Raw genomic sequence first — 18,726 nt, 5'->3', positions numbered from 1 at the left:
ACGACAAGGGGGGTTGGGGAAGGAAACGTGAGGCTCATTCTGCAAGTGGGCCCCGTGCGCATGCGCGGTCCTGCGGGAGAGACAGCAACGCCCGCCGGCCGGGCCGGAGGGGTGCAGGGGTTCGTGAGACTCATCATTAGAGGCGCAGCAGCCCCGGCCTCAGGAGCACCCCGCTTCCAATGCGACCCCAGGCACTTCCGAATGACCTAGCAGTGTGGCCCTGGGCAAGCCCCTTCACCCCACTGCCTTGCAAAAACCAAAAATCCCAACTCATAATTAGAACTACAAGACAGTCAGTGATAAACACCCCTTGGGTGGCACAAATGAAGCGAGAAGGAGTCTAGAGATCAGAGAGGGTACAGGGAAAGGTGGAGGAGGAGGAGGAATATGGGGAAAGAGCTGGAGGACCTGCCTTCAGACCTTGAGAGCCTCATGGCATCTCACTAGGCCTCAGTTGCCTCAACGATATAGCCGGAGACTTGAATTTAGAGACCTAGGTCTTTCAAGTTCTTAAACTGAACCCTATGATTTATTCAAGTCCTAGGGGTGGGGGTGAGAGTAGGAGAGGACTTAGGAGATACCAGGGCTCAGATTCCATCTCTGATATTTACTGACTTAATGTGACAATTTACCCATGAGCCTCAAGGTTTCCTTATTTGTAAAATGGATAAAAATACTTGTTTTAACTTTAATAATAATAGCTAACGTGTACACAGCATTCTCTGCAGGCACTGTGCTAGACCCTTTACAGTTATCTCAGTTGCACAGCAGTCCTGGGATGTATATGCTATTATTAGTGTTATTTTACAGTTGTTCAGTGACTTGAGCAGAGTCGCAAAACTAGGAAGAATCTGAAATTGGATTTGAACTCAGTTCTTCCTGACTCCAGGTCTAATAATCTGGCTGTTGTGCTTGGATTCAAATGAGATAATATATGTAAACACTTTGGAAACCTTTATAAAGCTCTTTGTAACTATAAGCTGTTATTATTCATTCAGCTTCACAATCAAGTGGATCAATAAGTTTGTTTTAGAGATTCCCTGCAGTGATCCAGATCAGAACTATATAGGAATGCCTAGTTTATTTTAGGTTTTATTTTTGCAAACCAGTGGGGTTACTAAATGTCTGAGGCCGTATTCAGATGCTCCTGCCTCCAGAGCCAACTTCTCTATCCTCTGTGCCACTTAGCTGACCCAGGCCCAGTTTATTCAATTCTTTTTCAGAGGTCACTGTGAGGTCACTCTCCCTAGGTTATTTCTATTGTGTACAGACCCAATTGCAAAATGATGTAAAGGGAGCTGTTTTTTTAAAAAGTGAAATAGTCCAAAAGAATCTTAGATTACTAGAATAATAGAGTTAAAGGGATGTTACAGATCATGTAGTCCAACTCCCTAATTTTACAGAGATAACCAAAGTCATGAACAGGGAAGTTCCTTGCCAAGATTCTGTTAGTGGCAGAGCAGACAGTGGTACCAAGGATGTCCTCTAGTTTGAAGTAAAAGTTAAAGCCCAAAGCTTTTACAAGCTTATACACTTTGTAAGAGAGAGTGATCTCTGCTGAACCTGAAGTGAAACTGCTCCCTACCTGGTAAACACTGGCCATGGGAGGATCACTTTGCATCTCAAACCTGCCAATTTACTCATCTATAAAATGGGGGTGGATATTTCCAGTAGAGGTTCAAAGCATAGAACCCCTGGCCTGGAGTCAGGAAGCCCTGGGGTCAAATTTGCTCTTCGATATCCACTTGCTGAATCACAACCTCTGATCACTTAATCCACAGGTGAAGTTTCCTTCAGTACCTTTGCTAGGGAAATAGTCTGATACAACCGAAACAACACATTCAACATCCACTTCCCAAGGCTATTGTGAGAAGAGCTCTTAACAAACGTTGATGTGTTAGAGAAATGAATTATAACAGAATCATACTTATTTGGCATTTTACAAACACATTCCCCATAGCGACCCCGTGAAGTGGAGATACCAAGTTCTGTCCCTTCTGAAGCAAGCCTTATTTTTAGTACCAGGAGACCCGGGGTCAGTTCACAACTCAGGGATTGGCCGGGCTCCTAGCAAGTTTTCCCCGGTAAAATGAGGGAGTGCAGCTCGATGACCGCCAGCTTCCTTGCAGGACTAGGGGTCCGGGTGGTGGCACAGTGGCCACTGCCCTTGCCAGGGAGGCCGGAGGAAGGCCTAGTGTCGGATCCCCGTTCTGCCCTTTACTAGCCACGGGACCTTGCACAGTGCCCTTCCTTCCAGGGGTCTGGGCCTCCCTTTCTGTAAGGTGGGCGTGTGGGCCGCGGGCCGTCTCCTTCACTTCCCGCCTAAACCCAGGCGCCTGGGGCGTCCCCGGGCGGGGCCTCTCCGGCCCTGGCTCACCCACCCTCCCCGCCCGGCCCCGAGGAGGCGGGCCCCGCCCCCTGGAGGGAGGCCCCGCCCCGAGGAGGCCGGCCACGCCCACCGGCCACTTCTTCGTCTCCGCCCCTCCTCCTCCACGGCGGCCCCACCGGCCCCACTTCCGGCCCGGGCGGAAAGCGGAAGTGTCGGAAGGACCGGCCAGGGATGGGGCAGTGAGTCGATCTGAGCTGCCGGTCGCGCTATGGAGACGGTGCAGCTGAGGAACCCGCCGCGCCGGTGAGGGAGCGAGCGCGGGGCTGGAGACTGGCTGTGCAGAGTTGTGGGGTGTGTGTGTGTGTGTGTGTGTGTGTGTGACCGTGAAGCGGGGGGAGGATGTTTGTGAATGAGAGGGGGAAGTGGTGTGTGTGTGTGTACGTGTGTACGTACTACGTGGGCATGAGTGTGTGTGAATGAGAAGGGGAAAGATGCGTGTAAGTGTGAGAAGGTGGACTGCATGTGCAAGTGTGTCAGAGGAGGCTCTATGTGAATGGGGACGGGGACCATTGTGCTCACATCCGTGTGGAGGGAAGAGTGCTGTGTGTGTGTGTGTGTGTGTGTGTGTGTGTGTGTGCGCGCGCGCGCGCATATAGGTAAGAGGGAAAGGATGTTTCTAAATGGGACAAAGCTGTGTCCAGATCTGTAGTGTATATAGTTAAGAATGACAGGGGGATGGTAGGAGGAGCCTGTGTGTAGTTGTGCCTCTGTCTAATATTGTGGGAATTATTAGGTAAACATTTAGATGATCTATGTAGGCATGGCCACTCTATTAAGAGGAACGTCATTATAATGATGTTATCATCCTTTAGATCTGGAACTTGAAATGACCCACAAACATTCTCTTTAAGGTCTCCTTAAAGGATTTAAAGTTCAATCTTTATCACACTGGGGACAGAGATGGACGGAAGAGAAAGTGGTCTCTGCAATTCTAAGTTTACAATATTGTGAAGAGCTCCTTCTCAGGGTACTATTGATTCAGGATTCTTTGGATGGCAAGTTGCCCATACTTTGTTCATGTTGGCAAAGAACATTTGTAGGAGTCGAGAACCAGGCTAGTTTAAAGGATTGATAGTTGACTAATGGAGGTGACAGTTATATATACAATATATGTGAAAAACGACTTGTAAAAATGTTCATGTTGTTACTTCGACACAGGCATTTAATGACTCTTGGTATTTTGGATCTCTGGTCTCTTTGACCAGCTTAGAGAGTAAATTGATGCCTTCTCATCTTGTGTGATTCTTATCTTGCCTCTGTAATTTCTCCATGTGCTTAAGGTCTACCTGGTGTTCTTTGAAAATCACAATATAGTGGATGGTCTGTACATCTTTTCCCAAAAGAATAGAAAAAAGCAATAGATTATTCATCTACCAAAAAAAAAAAGATGATTAAGAAGCTTTCAGTCATTGTCAACATTTTTTTGCTTATTTTCACATTTCTAAAATCTTTTGAGAATTATTCTCAAGGGTATCCTTGATGAAAATTTGGCAAAGAAACAAGTAGACTTTCAGCAAGAACTTTCCACAGAAGATCACATCTTCATAGTGATAAAATTGATTAAAAAGTACAGAAAATATATCCCAATGTTTTTCAATTAAAAAAATTGGTAGAAAAAAAGTTACCATCTTTATTCAAGTGACTACTAGGGAGATCATTTCCTTGATCTATTAAGTATCAACCTCAAGAAACAAATAAGACACATGTTCTTTAAATTGTTCACAAGTGTCTTAAAAGCTGACCTACACACATCCCAAATAGAAGAGATTTCATTTATCATTACAGGGGTGTCCAGATACTACTGTTTACACATGACAATGTTCTGATTACCTGGAACTCCAAGAATGCTACAGGGCTTTCTCAAGAGATCCATAGTCATTAATTGTTTTGGTTGTCCCCCCCCCCCCCCCCCCCATGTGTAAGGAAAAGTGACTGAAGAAAAAAATTTGCCCAGTAACATTTAGTGGAATGTAAAGTTCATTGTGATAGTTGACCATTATATATAAAATTGGGTGGATGTTATAGATGGACAGTGAAATCCTAGAATTGAGGAGGAAAAGATCTGATTGAATCATTTGGAAATTTGCACCTTCCTTTCAGTGTCTTAAATTGTTCCATGCTACAAAAGCAGTTTTTTTTAAATGCTAAAATTTTGCCATTGATGCTAGATGTAACTAAATCATCAAACTTCACTGTCTCAGTAGGTAATCCAGTTATCAATGGAAAGATGCATGGGGCATGTAAAGTTGTACATTTGCAAAGAATACTTGTGGATGAGAAATTGAATTATGAAGGATCTTTTTTGACTGAAATCATTATTGTTGATTCAGTAAAACCCAAGTATAAAAATTTCGGTCTGAAAACTTTGGGGAAAATAGAGATGAAATCCATATTTGCCTATTCTTTAAAAATAATTGTGTTTATCTTATTATTGTCAATTTGTTTAGTTTCCTCATTACCATCAATTTAGAATCTATACCTACCTTGCAAAACTCCTCTTGTGACAAAGATGAATAAAAGCAGTTCAGCAAAACCAGTTGTCATGCCACCTGTATCTGACAATTTGTGCAATATTCCTCCTCCTCTTCTGTGAAGAAGTGAGGAAAATGCATTTTCTCAACTTTTCTCTGGGGCTAATCTTGGTCCTTATAATTACATGGGATTCAGTTTCATTTTCCTGTTTTTTAGTTTTGTGTTGCTGTAGTCTGTGTATATTCATTCTTGATTGTGCTGTGCTCTACATGTCACTCTATATCAGTTTTTTTTAGGTTGTCTTTTTTTTTTTGCAAGACAAATGGGGTTAAGTGGCTTGCCCAAGGCCACACAGCTAGGTAATTATTAATTGTCTGAGACCGGATTTGAACCCAGGTACTCCTGACTCCAAGGCCAGTGCTTTATCCACTACGCCACCTAGCCGCTCCTATATATCAGTTTTTTATAAGTGTTCTTAAAGTTCTTGGAATTTTTCATTATTTTACTTCTTATGACCAGTAGTCTATCATTTAAGCACAAAATGTTTTCAGACAGTCCCTAATTTGAAATGCCTTAGAATTTTAGGAGTATCTAAGCAATTGAATAACAATTTGTCAGTCAAAATATTATCAGAGACCTGCAGCTGTTTCTACCACAGTAATGTCAGCTTCCTATGTTATGTGGTGGCATCTATCACAGATGAAATAGTGAATTTTGCTTTTTTGTAAACCACAGCCAGTGAGACTTTCAAAGGAGAATTTGTTTCATCTTCCTTTGTATAAGTTGTTTATACAACTTTAATTATACTTGATCCATGAAGTACTGTCTGTTGTTAGAGCTTTAAAATAAATATCCTAATGTCCATTGCAGATAAGAACTGTTTGGAGTATGGGGATATGTTCATTGTGATTCCACATTTCATAAATACTACATATACCATTTAAGTTTCTAAGAAGTTTCATTTCATTGTTGAAGCTTGGGAGTTTTTGTGATGTCAATGGAAATTTTTTGGTTTTAAAAGGTCATCATAGTATTTCTATTCTGTTTGTTAAAGTTTTAGTTTGGGAATTGTTTTGGGAAGACATTGTGAGGTGAGGAAACAAAACTGGAACTGGGAGTGAGAAGGTATGAATTTCAGTCCCAGCACTATCAGTGAGCTGTGTTACCATCGGCAAGTCATATTCCCTCTCTGAGTTTCTTTTCTCATAGTAAAATGAATGAGTTGGATTCTATAAGGTCCTTTTCATTGCAAGCATTCTGAATTCTAAGACTCCTTGTCTCCTCGACTTAAATTCTCTGAAGTCTCTTTCTAAGTTATAATGTTTTTATCTTCTAAGGCAGGATTTATTAATCTATGGTTAGCAAATTTGGGTTTTGTTGTTGCTTCCTTTCGTTTTTAATAACTATTTCAATATAATTTATTTCCCTTGAAAGCCTGTGGAAAAACATTATTCTGAAGAGTCCATAGGCTTCACTAGAATGCTAAAGGGGCCCATGACACAGAAAGGTTAACTCCTGTCCTAAGTCATTTCTAGCTCTAATATTCTATGTGTTAAGATCCCTTTGATCTGCTACATTAGGATTCCATGACTTTTCATTCATTTACAAAATTCTATTTGCCCTTCCTGTGAGTAAAAAGGTGTTTCTGGCTAGTAACAGTAGATAAGGTTGATACTTTCAGGCTCCCCTACTTCCTATCTTTCCCTACCACTTTTGATATTTCCAATGCATTTCTCTGAGAATTTGCCTATTTATTCTTTTCTTTTTCCCTTTTTTTCTTGTCAGAACTAGTAGCGGTCCTTCAACTTGTTTAAACCTTTTCTTTTAGAAAAAAAAGCTTTATTGTAACTACTTCCATATTTCACCACTTCCGGAGCTTACTTTTCTTTGTTGTGCTTTATTAGTTTCAGGAAACCATTGTGTAGAAAACCTAATGCACACAAAAGAAATATTCCCCTGATATGTTCCTTTTTGAATGTTCTTGCATGAAGATAGCAAGGAAAAAGAGAATGGAATTCTTTTTTTTTTTAGGTTTTTGCAAGGTAAACAGGGTTAAGTGTCTTGCCTAAGGCCACACAGCTAGGTAATTATTAAGTGTCTGAGACTCGATTTGAACCCAGGTACTCCTGACTCCAAGGCTGGTGCTTTATCCAAGGCCGGTGCTTTATCCACTATGCCACCTAGCCGCCCCTGAGAATGGAATTCTTTGAACTTTAAATTTTTAACAGACTCATGAAAATTTTTTTTACATCTATAATTTATACTCAAGTAGTTATGCTTATGGAACAAGCCAGCAGAAAAATTTTAAATATCTTTATATTTGGAAAATTTCTTCTGAACAGGTCTTAAACTGTGAACTGCCAGGATATTTTTCCTAATGATAATAGCTAAATAAATGTATGACATGTTTATTTAATTCCTTTTATGTTTATTTAGTTCCTCCTACCCAGAGATAAAAATGAGTAAAAGTCTTGGACCTAGGTAATGTGGAACTAAAAGGAGCCAAAGACATTTTACACATTCATCAAATGAAAAACTTGAGGCTCAAAGAAGGGAGGAGATTTTCCCATGATGACAGGTGAACTCATGGCACAACTGAGACTAGAAATGAAGTCCTCTGACTTCCAGTCTAGAGCTTCTCCTATTTAATTTGTCCTTTCCCACAATGAGTTTATAATCTGTGAGAGAAAAGGATAATTAGGATACAAACTAGTCTATTAAAACCAAAGTGCTATAAAAGATTGGAGGAAGAGGAGATCATTTCTCCTTGGGAAGGTATCAGAAGACTTCATGGAGGTGGTGATATCTGAGCTGACCATTAAGGTTAGTGAGTTCTTAGGGATAAGTACTTTTCTCTCTATGTTGATATGTAGGGGGGAAAAGAGCTAGACTTAGAAGCAGAAGACCTGAGTTTGAATACTGGTTTCAATACTTATTAGTTAGATGACCCTTGAAAGTTTCTTAACTTTCTTGCTGAGCCTCACTGAGCCTCAGTTTCTTCACCTAGGAAATGAGAATAGTAATCTTTCTATACCATACACATCTCACCAAGTTATGAGGAAAATGCTTTGTAAACATTTAAGTACTATGTAAATGTATACTAATAATGTAGCCTCTGTTATCCTAAGATTTATTCCTCTTTTGTCTGACACAGACAGATGTTTATGGATAGGAACAGTCTCTTCTCTAATCCTTGGAAAGAACCTTCACTTTCAGAAAGTTGAGACTCTATGTTTTGCTTCATGATTGATCTTCTCTTAGCCACAGGCAAGTCCAGTGATTAAAACATCGTTAACTAAACAACAACACTTCATGTTGAAGTTAAACAGCTTCTCACTGTACTTTTGTATTTGTTTTCAGACAGCTGAAAAAACTGGATGAAGATAGTTTAACTAAGCAGCCAGAAGAAGTGTTTGATGTCTTGGAGAAACTTGGAGAAGGGTAAGTGTGCCACCAATATGTCACTATCACATAGCATGTGGTATAGATTGAAGAAAAGATTTGCAAAAGCATGTGATACATTTTGATGAGTTAGCTTTCATTCTAGATAGGGACCCTCTTGTTCTCATGGATTATAAGCCTGAAGCATAATAAAAAAGCACCTTAATCATTTGTTTCCTTCCAAGTTAACACACCCACAGATCTATTACCACATCTGTATAAAAGATAATCACAACAAGGGTAATAAACCTCTGAAGCTCATTGTGGTTTTTGAGAAGACCCAGTGGGTTAAATTTTAAAATATTATTAGAAGCATCTTGACAAATAGGAGTCCATGGGGATAGAGGTCAGGACTTGGTTCATCTAACTCTTCTTCTGCAAAATGGAGATAGTCTTGATACAACCTCCTTTACGGGATTGTTTTGAGGGAAGTGCTTTGTAAACCAGAAATGTGAACTAACTGCCATTAAAATCAATCCATTGTTATAAACATTCATTTTATGATTTTTTTGGGGTCAGACTTAATTGAAAGTGATGGACACAGTTTTACTATAATGTTAAAGTGAAGCCCAAGTTTTCTTTTGTTCATTCATTTATTTAATTGTGTGACCTTGCTCAGGGTCATGCAGCTAGGTAATTATTAAGTGTCTGAGGCTGGATTTGAACTCAGGTCTTCTTGACTCCAGGGCCCATGCTGTATCCACTGCACCACCTAGAAGTTCCTCTTCTATTTATTTATCTATTTGTTTTTCTAGGCAATGGGATTAAGTGGCTTGCCCAAGGCCACACAGCTAGGTAATTATTAAATGTCTGAGGCCAGATTTGAGCTCAGGTACTCCTGACTCCAGGGCCTGTGCTCCATCCACTGGGCCACCTAGCCACCCCTCTCTTCTATTTATTCTTGATGGAGTGCCTATCCCTTTAGTAAGGAGAAAATGAAAAGCTGTGTCTAGTCACATTGTTTAAAAGGGAAAACCATTATGAATGGAAGACTCATTGTCTGGAGAGGGCAGTAGTATGAAAAGAGAGCTTTGTATCCAGGGTCTTGATGACTGTTCCTAATTATGGCTTGACCTCTTGTCCTTTTCATGGTGACAGTCTCAAGCAAAACATTAATGAAGTAGTTCTTGTGAGGGGAGATTATTTTAGCATATGGGCTTAACTATAAATACTTACACACACACACACACACACATACATATCTAAAATAAGAATACAACAGAATGTCATAGAAAGAACACTGGATTTGGAGTCAAAACCTTTAACCTCTCTAAACCTCAGTTTTTTCTAAGTAGAGGTTATACAACGTTATCTTATAGGCTTTAGTCAATGGGATAATAATACTTCAACTAACTACTTCTGCCCAAGTATAATCCTTGCAAAATCTATACCTGCGTGTGTAGAATGGATGTAAGATAAATGAGAGAAAGCACCTTGCAACTGTAAAGAGCTCATAAAAACAGCCATGATTCCAATGCCTGTTTTTTTTTTTTGAAGGGATAAATTCAGAAATCCTCAAACAATGGTCATCATTTGTACTATCATATTTAAAGAGGTCACAAAGTGGAAGAAATCTGATCGGCCTAGTTAGATGGTCTGGCAACAGATGGAAAATTTAGTTTTGGGAAGGACTACTTTTTTCCCTCAGGAAAAAAAAAAGTGATATTAGAAGAATGTACTGGAAATTATCCATGAAATGAATTAAAATGAAGATTTTTCTCTATTTTGGTTTGGATCCTCAGCTGTTTCTGGCAGAGTACTTGGAAGTTTCTTATAAAAGTTGACCTAAACTTAAGTGCTGTCTATCCTTGCTATAGTCTGATTGTTGTTTAAATGAAGAACCAAGAATATTGTTCTCTTCCATTGGTCAGACTGTAGCTAATGCAGAGATTTCTGTTATTGGAAGATTATTGGATTGTTATTCTGATTATTTGGAGCTACCCCCCAAATATATGATGCTCAGAAAATAAGTGGATCATTGATCCCTGCTTATAATGATGCTTGTCTTTAATTCTCAAAGAAGACCATGACATCAAGTGATTCCAGGATGAGTACATGAATTGGATTTGAATGAAGGGGTGCTGTGCTAAGTCACCAGCCTCACTTTCTCTTCCAGAGCCATCTGGGTCTAGTGGCCAGATATAAGTCAGGATGACTGAAGATGACTCTAGATGTGAGGTAGTCAGGATTAAATGACTTGCCCAAGGTCACCACAGCTAGTAAATGTCAAGTGTCTAAGACCAGATTTGAACTCCTGTCTTCCTCACCCCAAGACCAGTGCTCTTTCCATTGCTCCATCTGTCTAAAGTCTGGATGTGTTCAAATCCAGCCTCAGACACTAACAGTGTGACCTTGGGCAAGTTATGTAACCCTGTTTACCCTGAATCCAGAGTTATTTCCAATCATCCTGATTCATATCTGACCACTAGACCTAGATGACTCTGGAGGAGAAAAATGAAGACAGTGACAGCACCCCCCCCCCCCCATTCAAATCTAATTCATCTATATGTCATGGCATCACCTTCATGATGGCATGAAGATTATAATCCTTTTTTTTTTTTTGAGGAAGTAAAGGTCTAGGACAGTGGCATGGTGGAAGGGGCTCTAATCTGGGAGCCTACAGACTGAGTTTTAGGCTCAACAGCATTATGAATTTGCCACAGACTTTTGTTCTCCTCTTCCTTAAGATCGAGGAATTGGAATAATGATGGCGATGTTCATCCTTTGTAATTGAGGAGGACCATGTTGTCATATACATGATGATACTACTTGCATGATTTTATTTATTATAATGAGGGGAATGTTATGCAAAGACATCCTTCTCACTGCCTTTTCTAGAACCATTCCACTCCATAATATTCAGAAGAATATTATAAAGGAAGACCCATAAAGCCCCTGCTCACTTTGAGAGCATAGGATTCTTATTGCCACCTTGAAAACCTTCAATGAATAATGAAAATATGCTGCTCTGTCTGCAACTTTCTCACTAAAGTAGCCATTATTTGTTTCTCCTTCCCCATTGCATTTGACTGCTTAGATTACGACAGAATACCTGAGAATTTCATTGGAATTTTCGTTTTTTGTTTTTGCATTAAGTTATTATTAAACATATGGAGAAAAGATCCTTAAATGAAATTGCATGTTATTTCCTCTTCTGTCATTCTGGCTTTCTTTGAAAATGTAATTTACTATTAAACAGATTCTTAAGTGTATATGCAATGAAAAGAGTTTGCATTTGCTATCTTTACCTTATTATGCTGGCATTGTAAGGGCTTAGGTAAACTCCACATTTTGCTTGACCTAGGAACCTAGAAATATTCAAACATAGAAGTAAGAGAATTACTTGACAGGGATGTTGTGGAGGGACTTCCTCTACTGGGTGGGGTGTTGGACTACATCACACCATTAAGATTCTTCCTACTTAGAAGTCTAGATTTTAGGATAATAAAATTTTATGTACATTTTGAATATTATTGTATGTGGATTGTCAATGTGTGTGTAGGGATGCACAATGACAAAGGCTTAAGCAGTCATCTCTTAATTTTATATTTATATAATTTATTTTCAAGGAACTGGCTCTGTAGTCTAGGTATATGGCTGTTTTAAACATTATTACTTTGGCAGGTCTTTTTAATGAAGATTTATTTGCCTTGAGGGGTGACCAGCGCCATGTATGTGTTGGACACTCTGGGCTTATAATCAGATGTGGTAGGTGGTTTTTATCCTTGAGTGTTTGATTGTTTCCTGTCTCCTGACTTGCTTTGACTCCAATTTTTCAAATTGACTTTTGTCTTCCACCCTCTATTTCAGGTCCTATGGCAGTGTTTTCAAAGCTATTCATAAAGAAACTGGTCAAGTGGTTGCCATTAAACAAGTTCCTGTGGAATCTGATCTTCAAGAGATTATCAAGGAAATTTCTATAATGCAACAGTGTGACAGGTAAACAAGATATGGGTCTGGAAAGAATGGCCATTGAATTTGTTGCATTTGTAGAGAGGTTGAATCCTTGAGAATAAAACTCATATTTTGCGGAAGTGAGAACTTGGTAGTACCTCATTGCACATAAATAGGATTCAAAGTGTGTTTCAGTAGATGAAATTATCTAATATGTATCCAACTGAGCACAATTCAGCTTTAATGTTTGACCAGTTGAAGAAGCCTGTTTAAGAACTAGGAGGAAATGTCAGAGGCATATGCACATATTTCTTGTTTTCTTTGATAATGATCTTTTACATTTCCGATAGAGAAAAAATTTCTGAGTGTTCAGTTGGGAGAGTGTCAAACTAATCTTAATTTTAGGGACCTTGTGACTTTTGATAGGAAGATTAAGAAAAGATTTACCACTACCTTTCTTCTCTGTACTTATTCTCCTTTCTCAGCCCTAAAAGTTTTGGTTTTTTTTTTTTTAAATTTTGTTTTAAACTCCAACCTTTAGTATAAGTCTTCTTCCTTTTTTGAGGAACTAAGACTTGTCAGATTCTGCAGGCAGGAAATCAGCCACACAGGCAACCACAAGAAAACAGATGACTTATCATGAAGTTCCATTACCACTAATGCTTTCATGCCTAAATAGGCCACAGCAGTAACATCTTGGGGTGGCTCTGCCTTCAAAGGTGAAGTTAGACTCCAAGGGCCCAGGAGAGAGGAGAACTCTAGAGCCAGAAGTTAAAATCTTGCACCTCAGTTCCATTTAACCCTTTGGAGTCCATTTCGTTAGCAATGAGGAAGAGGAATTTTTTCCTTGGGGAACCTAAAATAATATTAATAGCTTGTATGACTTCAAAGCTGCAGTTCACTTTCATATCTGTTATTGCATTTGCTCTTTCTTTCAGCCCTGTGTGGTAAGCTGGGCAAAGATTATGATATCGATTTGAGAGATGAGCATCCAGGCTCTGAAATACTAATGATAATAGTTTGTGCTTTACACTTTATCATCATCATCATCATCATCATCATCATATAATATTGATAATTATTGTAAAACTAACATCTGTGTAGGATCTTTTGTGGGACAGGTACTGTGTAAAACTCATCTACATATATGTCATTGGTCCTCACAATAACCTTGGGAATTAGATGCTATTATTATCCCTGTTTCACAGAAGAGGAAACTGAGGCAAACAGTTTATGTGACTTGTCCACTATCACAGAGTTAGGGAATGTCTGAGGCTGGATTTAAACTCAGGTCTTCCTGACTCCACAGACCCATGCTCTAGCCATTGTACCACCTAGCTACTTCAGCTACTCCAACTACAACAACTACTTCATGATAAATATTGTTTTTCTCATTTATAGATGAAGAAACTCAGACTCAGAGGGGTTAAATAAATTATTTGGATCATATAGTCAAGACTTTGACTTTTCATTTTTTTGGTTCTGTTCTTCTTTCCCCACATATTTAACAGAGGCTGCAATTGAACTATTTTTTTTCTTGTTATTGCTTGAATGTCAGATAAAACTTATATTTTTTAGTATCATTTAATCAACTAGATCACTTCAGTTCATCCTACTCCTATCCTACCTTTCCCAAGACAAATTATTGAACTTGTTCCCGGGTTATCTGTTGGGATTTCTGTGTATTTAATATAAGGCTGCCTAAGAATCTGTTCTGAATTGACAGGATGTATGTAATCAGTAGATTTTTGAGTAACTATAGGGCCTGGTGATGGATGTAAAAAAAGCAGAGAACACTTTCCCTTTTCGAACTTCACAGTCTTAACTGGAGAAAGAAAACATGATAACAAAGATAACTAACAGTCCAGGATGGTCTTTGATAAGTACTCTGTGAATGATGCTGTAGGAGCTCAGTGCCTTATATAGGATGATCTGAAAAATATTTAGATTGGAGCTAAGGGAAGGGAAAGAAGACATAATGTGATGATCTGTCCTTATTTCTCTCACACAGAGGCCAGAATAAATTGCAGAGACTTAATTAGTATTTATTCTGGTCTTTTCTTTTGTTCCTGGCATGTTTCCCAGGCATACCTTGTCATTTATATTTCTGAGTTAGGAGACTGGATGTTAGCTACTTTTCTGTTACCATGCAACATTATTTAGACCAATTAAAACTAGAAATGGTTGCGCTCAGAGTTGATTGTTTCCTCTGAATGAGAGCCTTAAAAACTAACTCCCTGAAAATTCTGAGAGATAAATCTCTTTTTTTTAGCTTAAGACCTGACATTGCATCTCTGATCCTGAATTTGAATAATTGAACTTTGGTGCTGTGTGAGTGCCTTCTGTATGTTTGACAGGATAATAAAAAGGTGGTGTTCTAAGACAGCTGCTAATTTTATTTTCTCTGATTTCCCCAGCCCTCATGTGGTGAAATATTATGGCAGTTATTTTAAGAACACAGATCTTTGGATAGTCATGGAATACTGTGGTGCTGGCTCTGTGTCTGATATCATCCGATTAAGGAATAAAACAGTAAGTTTTCCTCCTGGAACAATGCCATTTGTTCCTGCATTTCTGATAACTTTTTTTTTTTTTTTAGGTTTTTGCAAGGCAAACGGCGTTAAGTGGCTTGCCCAAGGCCACACAGCTAGGTAATTATTAAGTGTCTGAGACCAGATTTGAACCCAGGTACTCCTGACTCCAGGGCCAGTGCTTTATCCACTACGCCACCTAGCTGCCCCGTGAGAACTTATATTCTCTAGAGCTTTTTGTTGTTTTGCATGCCTATGACTGCCATGTCTGTGAAGAGGACTGTCAAATTTTAATTTCTCTTCTTTCCCTTTGGCTCTTTTCTTTAACTTCTCTCTATACATTATCCTCCACATTTGTTGATGCTTCCCAAATGTGACTGTTATCGATCTTAATACCAATCTTTTGGATTTTTTTTTATTGTATAATGTTAGAGTTAGGAAGGTACTTTATAATATAGAATTTTGTAACTTGGAATTATATAACAAGTAATTTTATAACTTAAAGCTATCAACACTTTAATCTAGTACAGTCCCCCTTTTTTTTATTAAAGATTTTATTTGAGTTTTACAATTTTTCTTCCAATCTTACCCCCCCCCACCAGAAAGCAGTCTGTCAGTCTTTGTTTTGTTTCCATGTTGTACATTGATCCAAATTGAGTGTGATGAGAGAGAAATCACATCCTTTAGGAAGAAACAAAAAGTCAGTCCCCTTATTTTAAAAAATAAAAGATTATCTTGCCCACAGGGTATAGGATCATAGATTTAGAGTTGGACTAGACCTTTGAGGCCACTGACTTCAACCTCCTCATTTTATGCATGAGAAAACTTAGATACTAAGAGATTAATTAACTTGCCCTATTGAGTGTCTTGAGAGGTAGTATTTGAACTCAAATCTTCTTGACTCCCAAGTTCAGTGTCCTGTCCCCTCTAGGCAGAGGGCAACAAAGAGCCAGGATTCCAACTGTATCCTCTTTCCAAGTTCGTTATTCTTTCCATCTTATATCTATTTACTAAATCTATAACAAATGTTAAATTTTAGCTAGCCTTCCTCCTGCCAACTCTCTCTACCACCTAAACAGCATATGATCAAGGAATGAAATGTAATTTCTTTTATTTTTAATTTTTATTAGGTTTTTTTTTTTGGAAGACAAATGGGGTTAAGTGACTTGCCCAAGGCCACACAGCTAGGTAATTATTAAGTGTCTGAGGCCATATTTGAACCCAGGTACTGCTGACTCCAAGGCTGGTACTCTATCCACTGTGCCACTGAGCCGCCCCTGAAATGTAATTTCAGTGCAACAAAATGTAAAGGAGATGGCTAGTTTGTTACTATTTTAGAAACTACCATTTTGTGTTGCTTTCCAAGTGAAAAAAAAGTCAGTTCAGCAAATTTTTACTAAGACAAATTTGTACAAGATTTAACTCCTTTCCCTATAGCAAAGGATCTTATCTGGATCTGAAAGGAATCTTAGAAGTCACTTTTTTTTTAAGGATTTTGCAAGGCAAATGGGGTTAAGTGGCTTGCCCAAGGCCACACAGCTAGGTAATTATTAAATGTCTGAGGCCGGATTTGAACTCAGGTACTCCTGACTCCAGGACCAGTGCTCTATCCACTGCGCCACCAACCGCCCCTAGAAGTCACTCTCTAATTTCTTTTTCTGAGGTTAAGGAACTTGCCACTTAAATGCTATTTTGATTGATTGCCTGAGGTTAACATCACTGGTATGAGGAAGAGTTGGGATACAAACATATATCCTTGAAAAATTTTTCCATTGCACCCTCTCATGAAGCTTATAGTCTATTGGGGTGATATGACATTGACAAATAACTATTAATCAAAACAAAATAAAGAAAATATTTAAACTGAGGAGATTTGAAAAAACTCCACAAACTAAGTGGTATTTGAGATAGGTAGGAATTAAATGTAAACAACTTTTTTATGAGCTAGACCCTGTTGCTTCACTTCAAAACTTTTAGCAGCAATAATGCTTGCCTTATTCAAGGTACAAATTCAGTGAATGGGGCAGTATCTTAATAAGGTTTTAAAACTACATTCCAAAAGTACGAGAAAATGATTGATTTTAAGAATTTGTTCCAAGTTTCTTTTTAATAAGACATATATTTAATCAGGTTGTATGAGGTAATATTTACCATCCCCCACCCCTCAATCATTTGAAGTAATAATGTCAACATATGCATCTTAAAGTTTCTAAAACATTTCACACATATTATCCATCTGAGGCTTACAGTACTTGTGATAAACTATCAGTACAAGTATAACCATATCCATTTTGGGGGGGGATGTTTTTCAAGGCTTTGGGGTTAAGTGACTTGCCCAAGGTCAACACAGGTAAGTATCAAGTTAATAGAGTTATTTTCCATCTATAATTATTTGTGATCTATGATCCATTGTTATGGGCACTCCCTTCAATGATACAGATTACAACAAATCTAGAATCTTTAATCCTGTAGGACACTTGTCCTAAAGCCTCTTAGGATGTTCACCTACAGGATGGGGACCTTCTTTTGAATCTCCTGACCTTCCTGGGGAATTCCATCTAGTGATGATGATGATGATGATGATGATGATGATGATGATGATAACAACAACAATAATAACAATAGTAATAATAATGAAAACTACATTTCCAGAGAGTTTTATGTAAACTGTACATATCTCATGGAATCTTTACAGTAATTCCTGTTCTGTCTACTTAATAGCATTGTCTTCACCTTATAGATGTTGAAACCAAGGCTGAGAAGTTAAGGAAATTAACTGAGGATCATATATGTAGTAAGTGTGAAGCCTGGACATGAATCCATGGCTTTTGATTCCTAATCCAGTATCCTGCTGTTGTCAAAAATCATCTTGATTGATAACTTTATACAATAATTCATTTGGCCAATTAAACAACAAGCATTTATTAAATATCTGCTATATGGCAGGCACTGTTCTAGATCTAAGGTACAAAGAATAAAATAATTTTACTCATTCTCAGGAGAATCATATTAATGGATCACTCAAAGAATAGATGTGGAAAGATATATGATAGACATAAATAGATTGCAGCATGTTACTAATCATGACTTGTGCAAGAAATGTAGGAGATCATGTGGTATAGTGAGAAAACCCCTGACTCTAGACTCAAAGGAACTGGATTGAAATCCCACTACATCCTTTGTGATTTGGGGCAAGTCACTTTATCTATACCTCAGTTTCCTCATTTTTAAAATGAGAGAGTTGAATTTGATGGCCTCCAAAGTGTTTTCTAGCTTTAGAACAATGATCTCATTTCTAATGATCTCTTTTATTGTGATCTCTTTTATTGGTGTGAGCATTTTTCTCACTAATGTAAATTATAGCTCTACCATACTTGGTTATCCTCTACAACCTCTTGCCATATTTTCTTGTAATCTTTCAAGAACTCTTTATATTCTTATCTCTCAAGATCTCATGTTCCATTAGAATTATTTGTTGCTTATCTTTCATGCTTGCTACATTGCTTTCCTACCTCCACCAAGATGGGAAGAACTTATGACAACAAAATCCTATTTTCCCTCAAACTTATCTGACACCCCTTCCTTCCTTATGATGGGTAGGATAAAGACCCTTCTGTTGCTGCTGAGATGAGATTAAGCGCTAGGCTACTGTTGCTCCATGGGTTTTCTGTTCCTACCTTGTCTGAATTTTCTTCCACTACAAGAGGAAGTCCCAGGCTAGGAACAAAAATGCCAAGACTCCAGATGGTTGAGAACTAGCTAGATGTTGATATTGATGATGGGACAGTTTAACCCTTTAATTATCTATTGTCATAGCCTAAAGATTGAAGAATTAGATCTTGGCCAGTATTCCTAACCTCATCTTTCCTTCCTGCCTTGGCTGTGGTAGATGGTCCTCTAAAGAGAAGAAGCCTGGTTTCAGATTTCTCTGACCATAATTGAGGTGCAGTGATAACATACAAAAAGATGGCTTCTATGGCCAACAGCCATGTCTACTGA

The 18,726-nt window shown here is 38.5% G+C and overlaps 1 protein-coding gene across 1 annotated transcript in view; it reads left to right on the top strand.

The window, feature by feature from the left end:
* Positions 1-1,659: 1,659 nt before the first annotated feature.
* The window catches only part of STK4 (serine/threonine kinase 4), a 131,724-nt gene continuing 114,657 nt past the window's right edge, over positions 1,660-18,726 (top strand). Inside the window, exons 1-4 of the mRNA XM_074210116.1 lie at positions 1,660-2,632; positions 8,222-8,302; positions 12,113-12,241; positions 14,614-14,728. Coding sequence (XP_074066217.1) covers positions 2,598-2,632; positions 8,222-8,302; positions 12,113-12,241; positions 14,614-14,728 — 360 coding nt within the window. The 5' untranslated portion in view covers positions 1,660-2,597. The remainder of the gene's footprint in view (positions 2,633-8,221; positions 8,303-12,112; positions 12,242-14,613; positions 14,729-18,726) is intronic.

The sequence above is a fragment of the Macrotis lagotis genome, chromosome 1, assembly GCF_037893015.1.
Source record: "Macrotis lagotis isolate mMagLag1 chromosome 1, bilby.v1.9.chrom.fasta, whole genome shotgun sequence".
Lineage (NCBI taxonomy): Eukaryota > Metazoa > Chordata > Mammalia > Peramelemorphia > Peramelidae > Macrotis > Macrotis lagotis.
Note: the sequence above shows the minus strand (reverse complement) of the source record. Positions and strands in the feature narration are given on the sequence as shown.